Here is a 24,430-nt window from a genome sequence, read left to right as displayed (position 1 = left end):
TAGCTCTGTGACCCTGGTCAACTACCTCACTTAATCCCAACTGCCTAGCCCTTTCCACTCTTCTGCTTTGGAACTAATACTTAGTACCAGAAGGTAAGGGCTTAAAAAAACTATGACAAAAGGTCCATAGGTTTCACCAATTTGTCAAAGGGATTCATAACAAAAAAGTTAAGAACCCAACCCTCTGCTCTAGGAAATATAAAACTCAAAAATCACTCTTTTCCCTACAACAAAAACAAATGCACTTTAGGATCTACCAGAGGCGCTGTCCAAATTCACCATCATAAAGCTCACAATGGACAGTCCACCTCACCTTCTACCTTCAGGAAAATTACAAAGATATAAATAGCTATAGATAGATGGATGGATGGATGGATGGATGGATGGATGGATAGACAGATAGAAAGAAACCTCACTGAATTCATTAACATTTAAATGGAAATACCCAGAGAAGAGCACCAAAGAAACTGAAAGATTATAACTTTTCTGCCTCTCCTTTCATCCACCATGGTCTAGACTGTTCTGTAACTTTCTGAACCCAGTCACATTCATGCCAGGATAAAGAAATTAAATAGAGCTTTAGTGAAAGAATAATAATCATAGTGGATCACAGTAATATAACACTAACAGTTTACATAAAACATGGGCATCAGACAGATATGCTCTTATCCTTCCCTAGTTTTGAAAAGAGCAGATTACTGTGTTCTTCCCTTCAGTCTTTAGAGGGTGAAATTCAAGACCACAAGGGAAGAATTTTTACTTGACTCAGTGGCAGAACCAGTTCAAAGACAAACTGATTCCCAGGCTATTAAGAATGTAAAATGCAGGGTAGCCACCAAACAAATGAAGAGTAATGCATCAGTACAAGAAAGGTATATTCACTTTTGGCAGAACAGGAGCTGTTCAAAAGCAATACTGCAACAGTTTAGGATAGAAAATAAAAGACTCCCTCAACCATTTAAACCTGTAGAAGGAATTCTAGTTAGCCAAATATAATGACTACAGTTGAATCAAAAAACAAGGCCACCCTATGTTTTGGGGAAAGCCTGGTAGGTTGTTTAGGAGCAAAATGAGCAGCAACTAAACCTAAAAGCAGGCCAGATTGAATCATTTATGTCCGGAGTACAGGTATTTAAAAGTTGATTTCAACTCCTACTCACCTTCTCACTTTATGGCTGAAGTAAGGCCAGGCTGGACTCCTGAGAAAATAGCTCTGTAGATTCACTGAAGGACTGAGAAAAGTTACAATTTAAATGGTAAAAATGTCATACCTAAGGAACATTGGAACATACAAACACCTCTTTTTGTAGCATACTGTTCTGGCTCACACTGAACTATTTAAAGCCAAAAGTAAAATATTTTCTTAAACGACTACTGAATATCTAAAATGTACACAGGGATGCAGAAAAAAAAAAACAGAACCAGGCTAACCACACGATTGAAACCAGTTCCATTATGGAACACAAAAATGTAAAACAAAAGGAAAATTAGAATCCTTTCAACAATAAACACGGAACCAAACAGGGCTGCAAATAGCAAGAAGCTTCAGTGCAAGGGAGGAAGTCACCAGGAGAATGCTGATAAACGCCAGAGCCAGTTTGTTTACACTGAGACTCCAGCAATATATCATGAGTCAGAAAATTCAAGCCACCAGATGCTTTCCGACAAAGGGGGTCCAACAGGACCGTTCTGAGGGTGGGGTGGAAAGGGAGAACCTGAGACTCGGGAAGCAGGGGAGAAATCATGCCCACAACCCGAGGGTTGCTTCTCAGGGGCTGACCTGACCCCTGCCCTGCTTCAAGAGATAGCACTGGGGCCTGCTCATTTAAGGACTGCGCGAAAGGACCTAGGCACCGGCGAGGGTCGAACCAAGTTCCCAGGGAGAGGGAATTAAGGTCACCCGAGTGGGGTGTCCGGCAGGGAGAGAAGACAGCTGGCTAGGGAGGACTTAAACGGGGGCAGGCCGAGGAAGGGGGAGTCAGGTCCCACAGAGGAAACTGGTTCAGTCTTGGGTAAAGAGGGCCGGCCATAGGGGGAAATGGGGGACAGGCCCGGGAAGAGGGGGGCAGGCTGGGCCGCAGCAGGACACGGACCGAGCAGGTCAGGGGGTGTCCGGCTGGGGCGGTTACAAGCCCGGGAGCCGGCGAGGCTCGGCGCCCTGCTCCCTGCCTTGGGGCATCCTCCTGCCAGCGGCTGCTCTGGCTGCTCCGGGCCGGGCCGCCTGGTCCGCTGCCACCGCTGCCGCCGCCATCTTACACTGGCCAGCCGCCGCCACCGACGCCACCGACGCCGCCGCCGCCGCTACTCTCTGCGCTTGCGCCTGCGCCGCCGCGCTTTCCGGCCCCGTTTGCGACGAGGCGCCCGAGGAGAGCTGGAGATGGGTAGAGCGCGAGCTCCCGTCCCCCAACACTTCTCTGCAGTCCTGCTGGGCGGGGTGAGGCCGGTGGCTAACGGAAGACCTGAGGTCCAGCGCGTGCGTATTGGGGCTCCAGAAAGCCCCGAGGCAGTGGCTGAGTCGTTCCTTCAAATGGCGGAGAACGAAATTTCAGCTGGACCATCCTCAGAAAAAAATTGTCTGCGCATCTCAGGGGCCGTGCAGAGGTGCAGAGGGCCTGGCCTCCACCCAAGATTCGCCTGCCTGCTGCAGGGTACGGAAACAGGCTGTCGTAGCGAGAAGCCTCGGCCCTCAGCGCCGTGCAGCCCCCGCCTGGCGAGGCACGCGGCTCCAGTGCCCTTACCCGCCCGCCAGCTGTGGTCTCTGTGGCTCTTCCCCCCTGCGCCTGGGGAAACGCGTCTCCTCCGGCCTTGAGCTAATTTCTGCCGAGCACTCTGAGCACTTCCAGCAGCGAATCCAGCCTTCCCCTGAGAGCGGCCATTTCCACGGTTGTCTGATTGTTTGTTTGGGAGTGGGGCTGAAGAGTTGGGGTAGGAAATCTTAGATAGAGCTAGGTGTGGCAAGACTCCGGAGAGTCCATTCTCTTCCGAGATGTGGCCTCAGGAAGGCTATTCCTGCTTTCAGGCTCCTGGGATCGTGGGCTGAATGCCATTGATGAAGCCGAGTCTGGCGACGGGAAAGAGAATAGTGGTTCTTTGATCCTCTTATTAGAGTTTCTTACCTGAAAGGAAGAGGTGACCCTGGATTCCTGGGACCCCGGGGTGGAATGAGAAATGCAGGCACAAGGAGTGTGTTTGGGCTAACAAACTAGGCACTTCAAATAAGGTACATCCTATTGGGCACTATGTCAGAAATACAAATTGAATCTAATAAAGGGATATAGATAGATAAGATGCTCTATATTAGGCTGCTGGGCTACTATCCAAGGTAATTTGCAAATGTATAGATTTTGAGATTAAAAGTATCTGGTGTAGTAAAATTAACAAGACATTAAGATAAACTGTGATGTGTTGGGCCAAGTTGTTATGGCATAAAAATAGAGTGTGTAGTACATGCATACTACTATAGGATACCAGGAAAACTTAATAGAGCTATCCAAAGTGGATGGACAACCCCAGGGAAGTAGTGCATACCTCCTCTATAAAGATCAAAGGCCCTCAAGCCATCTAGTCGAACCATTTCCCCCATTTTACAAATGAGGAAACTGATGGTTTGTCCAAAGTTACAGAGGTATTAAACCTTGGAATTGGGATTTGAATCCATATTTCTTTTGACTAAAGAGCCCCCTGTACTAAGTTGCTTCCACATCAAGCAAAAGCCACTTATCAAGGGTCCTGTAGAGTGGATTCTTGTTCAAGTACAGAGCTAGTCTAGATGTCCCCTAATGACCTTTTAACTATGAAATTATGTGAAAAGGAGTGTTAATTTGTCTCTAGTACCAAGTAGGCTAGAGAGTGTTGATTTTAATGGATGGTACCCATTAGCTAAACATTAATATGCACAAATGGGAATAGGCAATTCATTAAGCTACCATCAAAATATTACTTAATATGTTAAGTACATCTTACTTTCCCTTTTCTCGGATTCTGTATCCTACAATTGGCCTCCTAAATCAACTTATCTGTTTAGAAAATAATGTTTTGTGTAAATATTAATAGATTGGGGGAAGAGTTTTGTCTTCCATTATAAATTAGTATTGCATTTTGATTTATGGGGGTAATGAGTTTGGTTAGAACAAGTTACTTCCAAGAGCCTGATAGAATTTGGTTTCTAAACCTAGAAACCTGAGAACTAGACTCTAGATCCAGGATGAAGACATACTGTGAGACTCGGGCTAGTCTCATAACATCTTAACTGAAACTGTACTTGATGGGATTTTCTCATGGAGTCTGAGTATACTTTAACAGAAAGGCTGAGGGTATGGGCAGACTGAATTTGACACCATAAAAATAGTAGTTCCAGTGACAGTCCTGAGTTCTACTAACAACTTTGTAATAATGATCATGTACTTGAGTGGAAGTGGGAATATGAAACCTGGTGTCCAGCCTCCCAGCTCTAAAGACAAAAATTCTTGATTTTGCATCATGTACAGAGAAGCCCATTTCCTAACTTTCATTTTCCTCTATGTTGGGGTCCCCCCCTTTTTTTTTTCATAAAAGCCTGCTGAAAAGGGAATGCAAGGACTTTTTCTATCTTCTTACTTTATAAAGCAAGCAACAAGAGAAGTCTTACCAAAAATACAGCCTCCCAATCTCAGAAAAAAATACTTTCTGGTTTCCATCTAGGTCAATGCACACTTGGGAAAAATTTCATCCATAACCTTAGCTTTAAGATTTCTTCCAGTGAAAGAGAACCCTCCCTCTGCACTCTCTTCAGCTTACTCTTGTTCTGTGTTGCCTAGTTTTCCAGGTGTTGGACTAGATTGCACCTGAGGTTCCTTCAATATGTGGTCTGACAAAAGCAAGCACAGCAGCACTTTCACTTTCTTCTTGGAAGCTCTGCTTCAGGTAGTCTAAGATAGCTTTCTTGGTGACCACACCACTACAGACACATATAAAACTTGAGATCCACAAAAAAAAAAAAAAGCCCAGATCTTGTTCAACTGTCTGGTCTTGCCTCATCCTTATAAAAGTGACACTTCAGAAATTCAGAGGACTTTTGTCCCTTGGAAAAAGATAGTACACTGTAGGTGTGGAATGAGGCACACATTTTAAGACAGCCAATGTACGATTGACTTTGCTTGGTTGTGTTGGTCACAAGGGTGGGATCTATTATGGAAACAAGAGCAGCTATAAAATTTATAAGTTGGTTTTTAAAAAAATAATGCATAAGGGGGCAGCTAGGTGGCTCAGTGGATTGAGAGCTAGGCCTAGAGATGGGAGGTTCTAGGTTCAGATGTAGCCTCAGACACTTCCCAGCTGTGTGACCCTGGGCAAGTCAACCCCCATTGCCTAGCCCTTACCACTCTTCTGCCTTGGAGCCAATGCTCAGTATTGACTCTTAAGATGGAAGGTAAGAGTTAAAAAAAATTAATGCATAAAACTTTTAGGTAAACTTCAAGTTCATTATTTAATTTCATCTTGGATGACATGTTAGGCATTTCAAACTAGATGTCCTAGAGACATCTTAAACTTAGCATGTCTAAAATTGAGTTTGTTTTTTCTGCTAACTTCCTTACTTCTGTTAACACAAGATTTCTTTTGGACTCCTTACTCTTATCCCACCTATCCAACTGGTTGCCAAATGATGTCATTTCTACTTTTCCTAACATTTCTTGTATGTAACATCTCTCCATTCACAAATCTACCACCTTCGGTCCCTCATTTCAGCAGCCTCTCAATTGTCTGCCTGCCACAAGCCTTTCTTGTACAAAAATGCTGCCAGAGTAATTTTCCTCAAGTGCAGATCTGATGATGTAACTCCTCTACTGGGTCAACACCAGTGGCTTCTGTTGACTCCAAACTATAAGCTGTTTAACTTTTAAATTTTTTCATAAGAGGCAATTAGGTGGCACTGTGGATAAAGCTCTAATCCTGGAAGACCCTAAATTAAAATCTGGCCTCAGTCACTTCCTGTATGAACCTGGGCAAATCATTTAATCCCAATTACCTAACCTTGCCCTTCTGTCTTCAGAATTACTAAGAAAGTTAGGGTATTAAAAGTAGTTTTTATATATTCCCAACCTGTCTTTATATCTTTAAAGGACATTATTCTCAGATTCTGTGATTCAACCAAACTGACCCTCTGGATTCTCACACACACTATCAACTCTCCTTTCGTACTAGCTATACCTTATGCTAGAATGTGATTGCTTTAGCTCTACCAGAATCCCTCTCTTCCTACAAGATGCAGCCCAGACATCTGACTCCCAATTGCTAGTTGCCTCCTTCCTAAACTACCTTTTAACTCCCTTGTATATATTTGCATTAACTTTTTATTATGCCATACATATTTTCACATGTACTTTTCTCTCATTAAAATGTAAGCCCATTGTGATTGTTTCATTCTTTGTACTTGTATCCCCAGCACATGACACATTAGGAGGTGCTCAATACTTGATTTTTTTAATATTCTATCCAGTTTTTTTAATGTCAACTAGCTTCATTCCACCTGCAAATGTTAAAAAGTCTGTTTCCTATATATCTTTTTTCCAAGTCACTGATAAAAAATTATAAAACAGTACAAAATCACTTACAGATGTCTAGGTACCACACTGTTGATCATCAAGCTAATATCAAGCCATTAATAACAACTCTGCCATTTATCTAGCTTAGAACTACCTAATTGTATTATTGTCTGTCCCTGAAGCTAGGTAAGCTATATCTACAACATTCTTATCTATCAGTTTAGTAAGTTGGTTGCAAAACAAAATTTAAAATCTGGCATGACATGATCTTGTTGAAGTCATATTAGCAATGTGTGATCATTAACCTTTTCTGGAAGTTCACTAGCTATCCCTTTAATACACTGTAAAACTTTGATTACATGCTTTTTGCCTGTAGGGAAAAAAAGGGCATTTGTTGTTCCTTCAGTCCTACAGAACTACCCCACCTCCCATTCTCCATGCTCTTAAGAATGATTAGATAGTGTTTAGCAATTATATCTGACAGTTCTTCTCAGTACCCTAAGATGTCAAGTGACTTGAAATCACTAAAGTACTCTCACTAGCTCCTTATCATATTGGCACTTTAGCCATATTTATTCCTGTCCTTTCAGGTCCAAAGAACATTGGGAGATAAAAATAGAAGCAAAAAATGGGGTTGGAAAGCTGTGTTTGTATCTTTAAGTTCTCCCAATGTAACTAAACAAAAAACTTTGTAGTTTTTAACTTTCCTCCCCAGCCTTTGCCCATTTTGATCCCTAGCACTGCTGACCTTCTTATAGGAAGCTGCCAAATCTGTGACCATCTTGTTACCTGCCCTTGCTTTTAACTTTTGAGTTTTAAAATCTTAAGTTTGCTAAGACATTTGAGTATGCACATTGGTCTCTAATAAAACAGCTAAATTTTTTCCTCATTAAATCCAGTCTCCTACTTAATCTTACCTTTGAACTGTGCTGTCTCAAGATCAAGGGTGCACCTCAAACTATTCCTGGCTTTCCTTTTTCCTTAGGAAAAACAGGGGGTGGAACCTAAGAAAATCTTACCATTCCCTCCCTCCCCCTGACATTGAAAATTATGTCAGACCCAAGCTTCTTACATAGTATATACTTTTTTACCATTCCCTTCTAGTACCATAGGCCAGCTTCCTCCTATTCTGTCCCCTACTCTATATATGAAAATTCTTGGTTGGGATTCATCTCTGTTCCTGGCCTAGCTTCAGCCTAGCTAGCATACAGTAAATTTCTTGGGACTCTCAGAAAAAAAGAGCAGAATTAAATAGCTTCAGAGAAGGATAGCTAAAATGAGAACAGACTAAACTAACCTTTCCAAACAGAAACAAAGATAATGTCAGTATCTATAAAACTGATTTGTCTATTACCCCCTAAAATTTGTGGTTAAGGAAAAATAAAATATATACTTCATAATAAATATGGTATCTTTAAATAGCAGAATGTTGAAGCTAGAGAGAGTCAATTTAACAAGCATTTATTGAGTGCCCATACTATATGCTTAGACAGTTATTGATGTTAGAAGAGCATTGGGGACTAATGTACAGCCCCCTTTACAGATCAAGAAACTGAGTCCCAGAAATTAAATGACCTGCGCATGGTCACATTTAGTGGGAGAGGTAGGATTCAAATTCAGGTCTCATGAGTTTTAACCCCAGTGATATTTCTAGTGTACCTCACTGTCCCCCATAGTGGAGATGGACTGTAGGCAATGCTCTATCAAGGAAGACGACTCAATAGAGGAAACAAGACTATCTGCCATAGCCCTCTGCTACAGTGAACTAGTTTATATTGTTGGCATGAATCTCCACCCAATAGACCAAAAATCTTGGGGAATGGGGTTTAGGAACAAAAATGGGTAGGACAGCTTGAGTTTCTTGTTAGTGGTAGCCAGTACCAGGAAAGTAGATGGCAGGAGGGAAATTTTTCACTTACAAAGCCACTTCCTTTCCCTCCCCATCTGAAGTGGTCTTAAGCCTCCTCAGCATCCTGGTCATCTTCCCTCAAACCTAAGCCAACTTGTCAACACATCCTATGAGTGCTTAGAACTAAGTACAACACTGAAGTTGTGCTGCCACCCCTAAGAGGAAATATAAGCTTATTGAAAGCAAGGACTGTTTCCTTTTTATATTTCCATAAGACATAAGCACTTAAATCAATATAATTAGCACTATACGTTTTTTTTATTCTGGACTTTTCTAGCACTGCAACAGAAAAATATTTTGGGGATATTTTTGGCTACCATATCACACAGTAAGTTCAGAGGTGCCTAAAAATTCCCATATTTTAGTGTGCTGTACTTGACTTTAAACCAAGCCTGAATTCACCTTGATATCAGATATCTTCATAACACTTAATCCAGGAGAGTTGATCTAACATAGTGCTTACATTATAAAGTAAACAAGAAGCCCCACAATATCAATGGCTCTCAGATCTAGGGCTGGGGAAAAGAAACAGCAGCTAAGTGAAATAAATTAACATTAAATAACGTTTGAAATATTAAGCAGGATGAATCAGTAAAACAACTTTAGAAACTGCAAAACTTTTGGCTGAAATCTCTGACAGGCAGATATCTAGGCCTGAACTGGGTGGGAAGTGAGGGAAACTACTGTCAAACCTCTAAACAGGTGGTTTGGGATCAAGCTTTTATAAGGATTCACCCCCACTCTACCTTTGGCCTGTAGAAGCTGATGCCAAACAAGAAACAGGCCGAACTCCCAACAACCTAACTCAAGATGTTTATTAGGGGACTAGGAAGGGTTGGGGGAGGACAAACTGCCAGCCCTCTCCCAAGCCACTGCCATGAATCAAGGTTTGGGATATTAAGGGGATAAGAAGTCTCAAAACTGCCATAAAACAGCTAAGGAGAGAAACAGACTCTGCCCTTTACAACTCTGTATTTGCCAGGGAATCAGCTGTAGTGCTGAATAAGAAGGGGGAAATGGGGGTCCTCTCAGTCACAGGCGAAGGAAGGTAGAGAGCTGAGACAAGTGGGAAAGGGAAAAGGGAGGCACAAGAAACAGCATTGGGACACACAGGATAACATTTGGCTTCTCAGTTTGGACCAGTATCAGAAGAATCTAGTATCTTAGAATTGAACTCGGAGCTCCCACCTCTTTTCCTCAAAAGGTACAACAAAGTATACATGCACCTCAGGGAAAGGGCATGGCTGGCAAAGGTCAAAAAAGACCTATTCTTGCCAGAATATGTCAACTATCCCTTCTCTAATTCCAACACTAACATTTCTTCTCTGCCCTGAGAATCAAATAATGAAGGATAGGTGTTCAAAGCCAAGGATCTCCCCTAGCCCCATTCCCAGAACTGGCACAGCACCCAGACCCCAGAAGGAATAGGGAACAAGGCACATAGACCCTGGCAGTCAGAGAGGAAAGCTTCAATGCAGGTTTGTACACACACATACACAGACACAGACATACACCCCATCTTTGGGGGAAGGGGAAGACATGGTCCATAAATGATACTCTCCTAAACCTTAAGCAGGTAGAGATAGGCACCTCACTAGCAGCAGAGAAAAGGATGGGGGAGAGGGAGTAGGTAGAAGACTCAGGAAGAACAACTTAAATTACAGGTCCCATTCCCCGAAACAATAGTCTCAGTGGCTACAGAGGGACCCATGCTGGTGCAGAGTAATTTTGGGGTAGGAGCTTGGGAAGGGGAAGAGGGCAAGAGGCAAATGGGACAGACAGGCAGTTCCTCCACAGGATCACCACCCCTCCCAGCCCCAGATGACTCTGCTGACTTCAGGTGTTCACTCAAGGCTGGGGATGGGTGAAGAATTTCACATGATCAGACACTGCTCGCCACTGGCACTTGCAGGGCCCGACAGATTCAAGGTGTCAAGGTCAAAGTTGAAGCCAGGGGGCTAGAGAGAAAGGATGAGAGAATAAGTTCAGAAGTTTTACACATCCTAAATCAGGACTCCTTACATTCCATTCCCCAAGGTTAGCCTACAATCTTTCCCAATTACTATGATTAACAGCCTCCTTGCACTGTTTTGAGTTCAATGTTTAAGCAGAGTTCTGAGAGTTGGGGTCCTAAGGGCCATCTAGACAAGGAAAGATACTCACTGTTTCCCCTGCAAGCTCTTTTGGAGGATGGCCCAAATCCTGAAGCTAAAAGATAAGAAATTGATAAAATTGTACAAAATATTTCAGTACTTGGCAGACATTTAATAAGTGGTTGAGGAATAAGGGAATTGGGAAAATCCAAATACCTCAATCTCAAGAGGGGAATTGGAGCCATCTCATATCCATGTCCCCCATGCCTATCCAAAGTTTCTCACTTAGTAAAGTATCACATGTATAACATATGGAAGTAGATATATTGTTGCTAGTTAGGTCAGACAGGCCTTGGTGTCCTTCCTGAATACCATCTTGCAATGCCTCAACATTATACCTCAGTCACAGGGGGAAATTACCCAATCCTCTGTCCTTCATGACTCAGTCCTTAAAAGAGGAATGACAGGAGATGTAAGATATCTCCTCACCTGCTGCATGAGATCTAGCACCATCTCAAAGCGGGCCTTCTGTGTGGCCTCACTGTCTGCAGCTGTCTCCTTTTCAAACTGCTCACAGATCTTGCCCATGACATTGTGCTGTTCCTGGTACTTCTCAAATTGTTCTGGAGGCAGTACTTCTCGGTGGCTTTGCAACCATTCCGGGTACTAAAGAAAAGAAAAAGAGGTGGAGAGGTGCCCAGGCAAAGAATTACAGGAGTCTGATGTCAAAAGATGAGGCAAGTAGGCAAAGATCATGGTGTGAAAAACAGCAGTGACTCAAATTTCAAATTACCAATACTTATTTATTCCACTTCTAGGCATCTAACTTTATACTGTTACCTAATTTTTTTCCAAGTACACATCTTGTCTTCCTAAAAAGAGTATGAGTACTTTGTTGTTGGGAATTTTATATTTTTTTTATCCCTCAACACAGCAGTACTTGAGCATAGACCAGATACTTCAGGTTAAATAAAAAGAGAAGGGTCTTGTACCAATCTGATATCTCCTCCAAACACATGCACCTTTGGCCCAGTGGTTCATAAAGCTGTTTCTTCAGGGCAGTGGAACAAAGCAAAGTAAGAAAGAGTCAGAGAAAGCATGAACACCAGCCACTACTATCTACTGGAGCTGATCAGCTGACCAGCCACATTAAGTCATAATGCCAAGGAAGCAGAGATGAGCCTAGGAAGGTGAAGAGTGGGTATCTGAGGCTCACTAACTTTCTCTGTGATCTCTTTTAGAGATGGATATAGTACATCCTTAGAGAGTAGGTTCTGCATGATGCTCTGCATAATGGGGAGTATATTGCCTTCTCCTTCCCCTTCTTCTATGCCCAGTCCCTCCATGGCCTTGGTCAGCTCCTCTTCAGACATGCCGGAGTTCTGGAAAGGACAGAAGAAAGGTAAATGGAGATGAATAACATGAGATAACTCACGATTTCAAAAGAGGTTTTAAGGGATGTTTAAAGAACATAATCTGCTAACAGTCACAGACTATGCATATTTCAGATAAGAATTTAGGTGCTAATTTTTTCCTGTCAAAAATTCTATAATGTAACAGGATGCTCTTAGTCTAAGTCTCTAAGAAATTATGTTCCTTCATATCCTTTCCATATGGCCTCACCTGAAGGTCTGTGGCATTCTTTGCTAGTCCACTGAGTGTCTCCTTAAGACAGGAAGCAAACTCTTGTTGGGATGTTGTATCACTGCCTGGAAATGAAAGGGCAAGAGTCACTGGGGATATAATCTTTGTGCTTCAAGTCACTGGTGCAGCATAGACACATGTATAAGTGACAGAGGTTGAGGTGTAGGACACAGTAAACTCCCAAGCCTCTCCTAATTTTCATGTTCATAAATCTACAAAGGCTATACATTAAACCATATTCCATATTTAAATTAAAGATACATTTTCTATCTTTAAAATTATGGTCTCCTCCCCTTTTCCCTCCTACTATATTCTTCTTTTTTCTCACTTCAATGAGAAATCTTATTCCCTACTGTCACAATCTGCTAGGGGAAAAAGTGCATTGTTGATACTACTGAACATTTTGATATGCCAAGCAATTAGTTGAGAAGCTAGATAAGACTATGTCAGCAAGGATGCCCCACTGCTCACCCACTCTCCCTGCAGCCTCTGAGAGTTTCTGGAACTGCTCCACCAGGTGGGGTTCCTCTTCAGCCAGCTCCTTCATTGCTTTCTCAAACTCTGCAGTGGCTTGGCATGCTAGCTCACTGTCAAATAGTTCTTGGAAAAATTCTTGGGAAGCAAAGAGGGCATCCTACAAACAACAGAATTGAGTCTAAGTATTTTCCTAGGCTTCTCATTATCTAACTTCAGAATTGAGAGGGAATAGATCTCAAAAGTTCCTTCAGTTACAAGTTCTAACTTCTCTAGAGGAAGACAGCTAAAAAGACACCTGGCTTTTATGTGGAATCAGTGGTTTCAAATTATCTACTTAAGAATGCTCTTAAAGGGGACAGCTGGGTGGCTCAGTTGATTGAGAGCCAGTCCTAGAGACAAGAGGTCCTAGGTTTAAAACTGGCCTCCGACACTTCCTAGCTATGTGACCCTGAGGAAGTCACTTAACCCCCATTACCTAGCCCTTACCACTCTTCTGCCTTGGAACCAATACACAGTATTAATTCCAAGATGGAAGGTAAGGGTTAAAAAAAAAAATAGAATGTTCTTAGACCTAAGAACTTCCCTCTATCCTAGCTTTCTTTCCTTCCCCCTTCTCCCTCCCCCAATCCATTTCAAAAAGACTTACTTAGATCGGCCAAGTCCCTCCTCCCCTCCCCTTTGGCCCACACAGGCTCAGTCCAACTTTTGTTAAGAGCTAGTCACCCATCCCCACACCCTCCCTTAGTGGGTAGATTTGTACTTTAGCTGTATCTGCAGGCGATCTCTTCGGAGAACCAGAAGCATCAGGGGCTGTGGTGGTAGGAGGGGATGCTGGGGTGGGTTTGGCTTTATCGAAATCATCAAGGGCACCTTCAAAAACAAGATATATATATATATATATATATATATATATATTTGTGTGGGAAGGAAGGGTTTTCAGGAAGGGAAAAGCCTTGAGAGAAAAGGTCTTACAGATAATTCTGCAGGAAGGGCACTAGGGCAAAGGTCTTAAAGGTTACCTATCTGATTTTTCCTTTCTTAATTTTCTCCCCCTTTGGAATTCAACATTCAGTAGTAGGTCAGCCTATTTCAAGGCTTAAGAGGAATAATGGAAGATCATGGAAGGAGGAGGAGAGTAGTATACACCACACAGAAAGTACCTTTAATGCCTGTGCCCGAGGCTATTCTATGCTCCTCTCTAAACCCCACACAGATATCTCATAGGAACGGTATGCCCTTACCTTCATCCTAAATTTCCCGAATGAATAGCTTTTTGGCTACAAAGCAGAAACCAGAGGAGAAAGGGAAATCACCCCACATTCACCCCTAACCAAATGGCACTGTTCCTGTGCAAACTCACCCCCAATTTGCCAAATTAACTTCTACCAAACGTCTTTTTAATAATTTTGTGGAAGTCCTTTTTCTACAGAAAATTATGAGCAAATACAGTTTCATCAGTTTGGCTCCTCCTTATCTTTCACTCTACCCATATTTCTGTGGCTAGGAGTCATAGCAAAATTTGTGCTGCCCTAAAACGCCCATTACACTAGTTTGCCAGAGGTGGGAGGGTAAAGCAGATGGCCCAGGACAAACACAGGACACTGACAGCCTAGTTGAGAGGTTCCAGGTGGAGGGAAAGGGGCATGGATTACTAGTAGTCTACCTAGTCCCAGTTTTTGTCTAAGGTTAAGTCACTTGTCTCAACCTCATTTTCCTTCCTGTCAATCTTCTCCAGCTAAAATATCCACGACGAGGTTGGAATGGCACTGGAGCTGGAGTCCCCGAGGCTTTGATGTCTCAACCCAGTTGGCAAGGAGCCAGCAGTGAGGGCGAAAAGGCTGGAAGCTGGCCTAAGGAGTCAGGGGTGAGAGAACTGGTTTCACCAAGCCAATGGAGAAGAAAAGAGACTGGGCAGGGGTGGGGGAGGCGGACCGAAGCTACGTCCCGGGGCCTACGGAGGCTACCGCAGCTGCCCAGTACCCCTGTCTCCGACCCTGGGCTCCCTGGGCCGAAGAAGTTCGTCACCGAACCGGGCCAGGGGTTGGCAGCCCTTCTTGCAGCGAAACCCCGACTCCAGCGGGATGGACCCTGAAGGGAAAGTCAGCCCTCACCCAGCGCCAGCTTTTGCGCTTTCTATCACCCTCCACGCCTGGCATCCCAGGTCCTTCGTCCCCGCAATGGCCCCAGCCTGGCCCTTACTTTCCAAAAGCTCGTCCATCTCCGGGTCCGCGCTGGAAGGACTCTCTTCCTCTGCTGCGGCCATCTTGCTACCTTCGACTTGCCGTAGAAGGCTGGACTCTTGTCTTCCTACCACGTGCTCCCCTCTTCCTACCCGCTGTCCTTCGGTCTCGCGCAGCCAATGAGAAGAGAGGCGCGCCAAGAGCCGCCATTTTTAAAGAGACAGATGACCTCATTTTTCTCGTCTTGTTGACATCTCTCCTACTGCTTCTGCCAAACTGAGCGGTTCATCTTCCCCGCCCCCGCCCTCGTGCATCCCACTTCCACAAGTCTCCACCTGTTGAAATCCCTTCAAAGCCCAATTCTGGTATCACTCCTTCCCTGAAACATCCTTAGTCCTAGCTGAAAACGATCTTTCTTCACTTTATTCAAAGCTTTGCGTGACTCATTATAGCTCGCATTAGCTATTTTGTACAGGTTTAATCCTTTTGGATTGCAAATTTTGACAGGAAATACTTTTGTATTTTCCACAATAGAAAGAATACCAGACACTGAGTGACTGTGAATGCCATTTAACCTCATTTGTAAAATGTGGTTGATAATGTTTGTCTTACAAGGTTGTTGCAAGGAAAGCATCTTGTCATTCACAAAAGGATATGCAAATATGTAATTTCATCTTTGTATTTATTGCCTTGCATTTTTAATAAATGTTTGTTAAATTGAGCCTGCAAATTAACCTAGACCTAGATCAGACACAGAGCTTAGTAACATGACTTTTTTTTTTGCCCTGCTTCCCTTAATCTTTTTAGAGACTCTATAAAGTCATAATAAATCTTCCACAGTCCCATCCTGAGATGTAAGGAGGTGACAGCTTGAGACAAATTTGAAAGCCACCTGTAACTGACATGTACAATCTTACAGACAAAAAAAAATGAATGCTTAGTAATTGCATGTTATTTGAAGCCAATCTTTCTCCTGTTTCTTCACTTCTTAATTTTTTAACTAACTTCAAGTTTTACACTAGTATCCACCCTTTCAAGCAGTTAAAATTAATAACAGCAGGCTAACTCATTTAACCCACTCAATTCCTTAGTACATCAACATGTTTTGTGTTCTACATTTGCTATATTTGTCAAAAACCATTTTAAGAAATTGAACTTGTTATCCTCTTAGATGCATCTGCTTCTCCACTCACATAATTCAGGCCCTCATTGACTCTTCTTCATCCCTCACCTGTATTTAATAGCCTCCCCCTTAGGCCAATGTAAGCTCTGAGAATGAGGGGACTAGTTGGGCTACTGTGGGGTTTTTTATTTGTTTTTTCTTGGTTTTGTTTGTTTACCTTTGTACCCCCATTACTTGCACAAAACAGGTGCTTATTAAATGTTAGTTGAATTGATTTTTTTTTTGTGGGTGGTGCTTGAGCTTGTGATTTCATGTGCTGACATTCACTTAAAAGAAATCAATGGGCTGAGTTGAGGAGGAAGAACTTTCCCTGCTTGGGGGACAGCCAGAGAAAATGCCAGAAGCCAAGGGATAGAACAACACAGAGAAATGCTTACTGCTGGGGAAGTAAGGCATAAAGGGACTAACAAGGTAAGAGGGGGCTGGTTTTGAAAGGCTTTGAATGCCAAAGCATTTTGAATTTGACCTCAGAGGCAATAAGAAACCACTTGTAGGAGAGTGTCATGGTAGGATCCTCACTTTAGGAAAATTACTTTGGTGGCCAAATGGACTATTGATTGAGGTGGGTAGAGACCTCAGTTAGGCAGAACCATCAGAAGACTATTACAATAGTCTATTCACTTTATCACCTGAATTGAGGAAGAGTGGAGTGATGAGAACCAGAGCAACTTGTATGGTTACAATAATATTGTAGAGATAAAAAGTTCTGAAAGACTTGGGAATTCTCAACAACATAACAAATACATAGTTCTAGAAGTTTGATGATGAAATATAATACACAGCTTTTCCTATGAGGTGAAAGGTGCAGAATGTGACAGATACTGTATATATTACATATACTTACACATGTATACAAATTTATATTTAGATATTTTTCTTTAAGTCTTAGCCAATGTTTAAATTTGTTTTACTTAACTATAAATGTTTGTATCAGGGGTTTTGTTTTTCTTTGATTCTCCATTTGGGGGGATAGGATAGGAGGGAGAGAGTGGAAACTTTATGCTAATTTTTAAAAAATTAATGGCTAATTTCAGAAGAAAATGAAGGTTTAGGAAAAAAAGATGAGTTTTCTTTTGGACATGCTGAGCTTGAGATACCTACGGGACATTCAAAGGCAACTGCCAATACAAGGAGAAAGACTAGGCTTGTCTCTGTTTATCTGTCTCTGTCTCTGACTCTTTAAATATTTATATATATGCATGCAACTGGGAATCATCTACCTAGAGATAATAATTGAATTCAGGGGAGCTGGTCATTTAAACTGAATAGATTGAAGAACTTGCAATTAGAGTATTTGAGGAAATACTAATATAAATGTTCAAGTTCTCCAGTATGAAGATAGAAGTAGGGTGGAGAGAAAGACTATGAGCCAGGTACAGATCTCATTGAGGAAGAAAGAATATGGTGGAGCAATGGATAGAGTGCTGGCCTGGAGTCAAGAAAACCTAAATTCAAATTTGTTCTCAGACCCTTTATTAGCTGCATGACACTAGGCAAGTCATTTAGCCTCTAGTGGCTATTTCTTCATCTGTAAAATGGGGATTGTTAAGGGTAAATTTTGGGGTTGAGACTGAATATATTATTTAGTGGTCGCCAGGGATTTAAATTCTAAATCCCAATGAAATACTCAAGTCAGAATAGAATTGTATGGTGGTTTATTTACAATAGAAGGAATAAATTAAGGAGAATGAGAAAGAGGGAAAGGGGAAAGGTACTCCAGCCTGGCCTGAGCCAAGGGGAGTTCAGAGGCCTCTCAGCCAATGGGCCTTCCCAGAAGGTTAAATCTAGCTCAGCTTCCAGCTAGGAGGCCCCCTCCAAGATGAGGGGCCTCCTTGGAAGCTGGAACCTTCAGAAGGGTCAAAGGATAAAGGATTCAGCCTTAACACTCGCCACGTGGTCACCTAAGGGAAGCAGTCTCAGGTCTCCATGCTCCAGCCCTCCAAGTCCAGAACCACCGCAAAAAGCCACCAAAAGTCCCTCTCACAGGAAGTGACATGTATAAGAGGTAAAATTAGGGGTTATTGACTGATTATATTATAATATGCATATTGTAATATGTATTATATTATAGTCGCCAGAGATTAATTTAATCCCAATAAATTACTCAAGTCAATTTGGGATTTTTATGGTGGTTTAATTACAATAGAGAGAAGAAATTAAGAAGAAGAGAGAGAGGAAAGAGAATTTAGACTGCTCCAGCCAAGGCTGAGCCAGGCAAGAGTTCAGAGGCCTTGGCCAATGGGCCTTCTCAATCTAGCTCGGCTACCAACCACAAGGCCTCCTCCAAGATGAGGGGTCTCCTAGGAGGATAGTGCTTTTGGAGGTAAAGGAAAAAGGAATCAGCCTAAAACACTCACCAAGCACACTAAGAACTCCCAGTCACCTCACCAGCAAGTCACAAACACCAAACCACCAAGACACCAAGCACACGGCCACAGATATCCCCACACTGCCGAGCCCAACATCTCTGCAAGAGAGAATGAGAGACAGCACGAGAGAGCCCAGAGAGAAGAAATGAAGCAAAATATATAGACCCTTCTTTACATCACTTACTCATCTCACATGTAGCAATGGTAGCTTTAAGCTTGACTTAGGACAGCCCAGGGGGTCTGTCAGTTGTTTTTTGATTTGTCACTTGCTAGCACATGTCAGTCATAGGCCATCCTCCTTAACACTTAATCCTTAAGTAAGGGTGTATACATTCCTGGTTGCTAGAATTCTTGACTAAGTAGTGTGGAGATAATCTAAAATTCACAAGCGAAATATAAAGGCAGTTCTTTAAATGACTTCCTGTCTCTCACATGTACCAATGGTGGCTTACACTTGGCTTAGGACAGTCTAGGGGGTCAGTCAGTTGTTTCTGATTTGTCACTTGCTAGCACACTCAGGTCACCAATCATCCTCCCCCACACTTAATCCTTAAGTTGGGGTGTATACATTCCTGGTTGCTAAAATTTTAAAGACTAAGCAGGGTGGAGGAAATATAAAATTCACAGGATAATAATAGCACCTACCTTTTAGGGTTGTTGTGAGGATCAAAAGAGATGATAATTGTAAAGAGTTTAGCACAGTGCTTGACATATGGTAAGTTCTATATAAATGTTAACTTTTTTTACATGTTGATACAATTTTTAATAATAGTTTTCCAACATTTTGTGATCCATGTTCTCTCCCACCCTCCTCTCCTCCCTACCCAAGAGAGAAGTTATTATGATATATGTTGTACATATGTTATCATATAATATATTTCCATGTTCATCATGTTATGAAAGAAGAAACATATGGCTTGTACTAGAGAATAATTTGTGGAAGAAATAGAATGAAGAATCAAACTGCATTCATACTCCAAAAGTTCCTTTTATGTGGTGGAGATCCCTTTTCATCATGAATACCTTGGAGTTGCCCAGGATCCTTGTATTGCTGATAATAGCACATCCATTCACAGTTGATCATTGTATATTATTGCTGTTACTGTGGACAGTGGTTCTCCTGGTTCTGCTTACTTCACTTGGCATCAGTCTTTCCAGGTTGTTTTTGTTGTTGTTGTTGTTTTTTGTGATCATCTTGTTCATCATTTCTTATGACAGTAGTATTCCATTACCATCATATACTACAACTTATTCAGCCATTCCTCATTTGATAGACATCCCTTCAGTTTCCAGTTTTTTCCCACCACAAAAAAAGCTGCTATAAATATCTTTTTACAAGTTGTTCCTTTTCCCCTATCTCTGATATCTTTGAGATATAGACCTGGTAGTGTTATTACTGGTAGGGTATGTATGGTTTTATGGCCCTTTGGGCATGGTTCCAAATTGCTCTCCAGAATGGTCATAGCTCCACCAACAGTGTATTACTACTGCCCTAGTTTTACCACACCTCCTCCAACATCTATTATTTTCCTTTTTTTGTCATATTAGCTAGTCTGATAGATGTGAGGTGGAACCTCAGGGGTGTTTTGTTAGCTATTATTATTATTAATAATTGATAGATAAAGGCAAATAGGATCTGGATTATGTGGTAAATTTGGATTAAAATGAAGGGAGAAGTTGCTAGGTTATAGTGACTGAGGCTGTTTGGAAGTGGCCATAAGGAGCAAATTGCATTCAGATCCCCACCTCCCTAGACTAGTAAGTCAGGGGTATGAATGAATGAATATACAACCAGAAGCTCTGAACTATAGTGGTGATTGAATGGAGACAAAGGGATGAATTCAAGAGATGTAAAGGTAAGAAAGACAAGATCTAGTAACTGGGGGGACAATATGAGGTAGAAATGAGAAGCTAATGCTGAACTTAATATAAGTATGACGCTCACTACAAAACTGAGAACCTGGGAAATAGAGAAGTGTTGAGGAGGGCTGGGTTTGGGGAAAAGATCAGTCCCATTTGGGAATATCTAATGAGAAATATCTACTAGGCAGTTAGTGAGTTGAACTCAGAAGACAGAATAGGACTAGATAAATAAATAGTCATAAAAATGGCTCTCAGGCATAGAGATAATAACTAAACCCATGGTAGCTGATCATGTGGTCATCAAGTGAGAGTCTAGTGAGAAAAGAGGGCACAGGACAGCCTTAGGTACACCCAGAGTTTGGGAGTATGATATGCATAATGATCCAAAAAAGAAAACGAGGAGTGATCAGAAAGGTAGGAGGAAAACCAAGAGAAAAGTCACAAAAGCCAGAAAAAAACATATAGGAGAGAGAGCTCAACAGTGTCAAATGTTGCAGAAAGGTCAAGAATAAAGCACAGTGGGTTTGACAATCAAGAATTCATTGGTAATTTTGAAAGGAATGCTTTCAATCAAGTTATAAGGTCAGAAGCCAGGATGCAAAGGGTTTAGAAAAAAGTAAGAGGAGGGGAAGTGGAGGCAAAGCATATAAACAGCTGTTTCTAGAAGTTGGGCTGAGAAAGGGAGGGGATACAGGACACTTTGTTGAGGAGAAGATAGGATTTTTATTAGTCTAAGGCCTGGCACACAGTGAAGAGAAAGTTAAAAAAGAATAAATGAATTCAGCAAAGCAACAATAACAGATACCAAAATTAGGTATCTGGCATGGGTCTACTATATCAGACACTGAGCTAGATCTAGTACAAAGAAAGGACTCAACAATCTTTGTCTTTAAGGAACTTACATTGTGGCTGTGGGAGGGTTAAAGACTTGTACTCAAATAAGTAGGTGGGTGTACTGGGAGCAAAACAGAAAAATGCGCTGGGAAAATTTGGAGAGAAAGAAAACACTTGCTTCAGTGATGAGTTTTACTGATGGCATAGCTGTACAGTGCAATGATGAAAGGTTAAGATTTTGAAAGATGAAAATATTGAAGGAGCAAGTTTGGGTATTGGTGAGTCTATGTAAATGCACAAAAGTGTTAAAAGCTGCATGAAGGGGTATGTGTGAATAAAATACAGCTGAAAATTGGACCTATGCTGTGGAAAACCTTTGATACCAGAGCTCATTGATATGGTTTGATGGTACTTATATTGGTCACTGAATTCTGCTCTTAATTGATTTTATTCTTGTAAATATTATGTGCACTGTTCCTTGGACTCTTTCTTTACATCACTTCATATAAATCTCATTTCCCTAAATTCATAATTTCTTATGGTATAGTAATATTATATTTTACCAAATTTTGGACACATTTTGATTTCACCTTGTCCCAGGTAATGATTCTGTAAGCATTTTTAAATATATAGGGTTTTTTAAGAAACAAATAAAATTATGAAAATATGTTGCAATCTACATTCAGAATTCATCAGTTCTTTCTCTGGAGGTGAATAGCATTTTTCATCATGGGTCCTTTGGAATTACCTTGGATCATTGCCTTGATCAGAGTAGTTGTCTTTTAGAAAAGACCATCATTATTACTATTACTATGTATAGTGTTCTTGTGGTTCTGCCCAATTTACTTTGCATTGTTTCTATATTATTAATATAAAATGCTATTAACTACCTCACCTTCTCTGCTCACTCTCTTGTGTGATTTCTTTCCCCATTAGATTCTCTGATGGCTAAGATTGTCTTTTTCTTCAATTTTTTTAAAATCTTTATTTGTAATCCCAGTAATTAGTATACTGTCTGACATATAGTAAATGCTTAATAAATTCCTGTTTCCTTCTTTCTAAAAAAAAATATATATATATATATATGCTTTTTCTTATGAATAAAATTATTGAAATAGAATCCCAAAAGGGGGATATGAGGGCTAACAGATATGAATAATTCAGTTACTTTTTTTGAGTAATTCCTCATTTTCCAGAGTGGTTGATTCAATGAACATATCCCACAATCTTTGGAACAATTAATTTTTCTGTATCTTAGCTTGCTTGCTAGCTTATTAGGTGTGAGGTAATACCTCATGATTGTTTTAATTTGTATTTCTCTGATTATTTGAACATTTTAGGTGATCACTGATAGTTTGTGGTCCTTTAAAAAACTTTTTGATAATTTGGCCATTAGAAATGGCTCTAAATCTTATAGATCTGTCAATTCTCTGTAGATTTTGGATGTCAGACTTTTTTAAAGTTACCAACCAGGGCAACGGGCTGGCTGGCTCAGTGGATTGAGAGCCAGGCTAGAGATGAGAGGTCCTAGGTTCAAATCTAAGCTCAAAAGCTTCCTAGCTGTGTGACTCTGGGAAAGTCACTTAACCCTCATTGCCTAGCCCTTACCGCTCTTCTGCCTTGGAACCAATATATAGTATTGATTCCAAGATGGAAGGTAAGGGTTATATATATATATATATATATATATATATATACTTGTATTACTGCAAGAAAAAATATTATTTATGTGTACCTTTAGTACAAGAAATGAGAAAAAATCAAATATTCTAATCAAAATAAAGAAAAGAAATAATAAAAATAAGGGAAAAAATCAGTAATTCAATGTGTTCTCGAAAAAAACAGCATCCATTTGTCTATGGATTATTATCTCCAATTCATATGATAGGATAGAGTCAATCAGTCTCAGCAGAAGATGCTTTCTTCACATGTGAGCAGTGAATCCAAGAGTTCTTTTCTCCAATCTTTATAGATGTTGGAGTAGTTAACAATATTTGGAATGGTCCTTCCCACAAAGGCTGAGCTGCTCCAGTATGCTTGAAATTCTTAATATAAACTTTATCTCCTGGATTCAGGTCATGCAGAGAAAAGTCTAGTGGTCCGGCCTGCACTGCAGCTCCGGATTCATGAAGTTCACGTAGTTTGTGCTGTAACTCCTGTATATAGGAAGCAATAGTAATATCTCCCCCTAATAGTGAGGTATATGCAGGGGAAAAAAGTTTAGCCTGTATAGGCTGATGTCCAAAAAGCATCTCAAATGGTGAGATATGTAAGTCTCCTCTAGGCCTGCTTCTAAGATAAAATAGGGCCAGAGGGAGAATTTCAGGCCATTTTAAATATGTCTCAGTGCATAATTTTCCAATCATAGTTTTAAGTTCTTTGTTCATCCTCTCAACTTGGCCTGAACTCTGGGGATGATATGGAACATGGAATTTTGGAGTTATCCCCAAACAAGTATATATCTGATTTAGAACAGAATCAGTAAAATGCCTCCCCCTATCGGAATCAATACGAGCAGGCAGGCCAAAGCGAGGAATAATTTCTTTTAAAAGTATCTTTGCAACAAAATCCGCTGTGGCTCGGGTTGCAGGAAATGCTTCTGGCCATCTGGTTAGTTGATCTACAATGACTAAACAAAATTTATAACGTCCAGCCTTTGGCATTGTTATGAAATCTATCTGTAGATGTTCAAAAGGTGTGTAAGCCAGAGGACGTCCACCAAAGGCTTTTCCACAAAATGCATGTTGGTTATATGCCTGGCAGGTAGAGCAGGCTGAACATACTTTAGAGGCTATAGTAGTTATACCAGGGGCTATCCATACTCTCTTGACAGAGTCCACGATGCCCTGGGTGCCAAAATGACCATTTTTATGAATAGATTGGCAAATTTGGTTATAGAAACTTCTAGGGAACAGGGGTTTTCCTTCAGATGACACCCATACTCCATTAATTTGTTTTGCTTTACATTTTTGTTTCCATTTTTCCACTTCCTTTTCATTATAGGAAAGTGGTAGATTTAAATCATTAGTGGTTGTTAATGTTAAAATTAATTCAGGTCCTTCTATGGCTGCTAGCTTTGCAGCGGCATCTGCTCGATCATTTCCTCTAGAGACAGGATCAGTGCCACCTGTATGGGCAGAACAATGAACTACAGCTAGGGCTTCAGGAAGCTGGAGAGCAGAAAGAACTTCATTAATAATTTCTGCATTAGCTATAGATTTTCCAGCTGAGGTTAAAAATCCTCTCTAGAGCCATAACATTCTGACTGAGTGACAAATGCCAAAAGCATATCTAGAATCCATATAAATTGTTACCTTTTTATCCTTGGCAATTATACAAGCTTGCTTCAGAGCTATG

The 24,430-nt window shown here is 41.2% G+C and overlaps 3 protein-coding genes across 12 annotated transcripts in view; 1 reads left to right on the top strand and 2 right to left on the bottom strand.

The window, feature by feature from the left end:
* The window catches only part of DCAF8 (DDB1 and CUL4 associated factor 8), an 85,711-nt gene extending 83,330 nt beyond the window's left edge, over nucleotides 1–2,381 (bottom strand). For 3 of the 8 annotated variants that reach the window (XM_016430276.2, XM_007481652.3, XM_007481653.3), the window contains exons 1-2: nucleotides 2,094–2,232; nucleotides 1,161–1,232 (exon numbers count right to left, since the gene is read on the bottom strand). The gene's annotated coding sequence lies outside the window, so the exon portion shown is untranslated. The other 5 variants (XM_056816170.1, XM_016430277.2, XM_007481655.3 and 2 more) reach the window with 4 other exon arrangements.
* Nucleotides 1,516–16,222, top strand: LOC130457176 (uncharacterized). Its single transcript, XM_056816172.1, has 2 exons — nucleotides 1,516–2,883; nucleotides 14,380–16,222. Exon 1 carries the CDS (start codon nucleotides 2,039–2,041, stop codon nucleotides 2,807–2,809), a length of 771 nt encoding a protein of 256 aa, XP_056672150.1. The 5' UTR covers nucleotides 1,516–2,038; the 3' UTR covers nucleotides 2,810–2,883; nucleotides 14,380–16,222.
* PEX19 (peroxisomal biogenesis factor 19) lies at nucleotides 7,967–14,966 on the bottom strand. 3 transcript variants are annotated; one of them, XM_001379359.4, is made up of 8 exons: nucleotides 14,844–14,966; nucleotides 13,405–13,514; nucleotides 12,639–12,801; nucleotides 12,147–12,232; nucleotides 11,744–11,905; nucleotides 11,013–11,189; nucleotides 10,594–10,638; nucleotides 7,967–10,388 (listed from the first exon to the last, which is right to left on the bottom strand). In XM_001379359.4, exons 1-8 carry the CDS (start codon nucleotides 14,905–14,907, stop codon nucleotides 10,305–10,307), a joined length of 891 nt encoding a protein of 296 aa, XP_001379396.1. In that variant the 5' UTR covers nucleotides 14,908–14,966; the 3' UTR covers nucleotides 7,967–10,304. The 3 variants fall into 3 exon arrangements, with proteins under 3 accessions (XP_001379396.1, XP_056672149.1, XP_007481719.1); XM_056816171.1 differs by lacking the exon at nucleotides 13,405–13,514 and having other exon boundaries at nucleotides 14,844–14,932; XM_007481657.3 differs by lacking the exons at nucleotides 12,639–12,801; nucleotides 13,405–13,514 and having other exon boundaries at nucleotides 14,844–14,925.
* Nucleotides 16,223–24,430: the final 8,208 nt, after the last annotated feature.

This window comes from Monodelphis domestica, chromosome 2 (genome assembly GCF_027887165.1).
Source record: "Monodelphis domestica isolate mMonDom1 chromosome 2, mMonDom1.pri, whole genome shotgun sequence".
Lineage (NCBI taxonomy): Eukaryota > Metazoa > Chordata > Mammalia > Didelphimorphia > Didelphidae > Monodelphis > Monodelphis domestica.
This window is presented reverse-complemented; position numbering and strand designations above follow the sequence as displayed.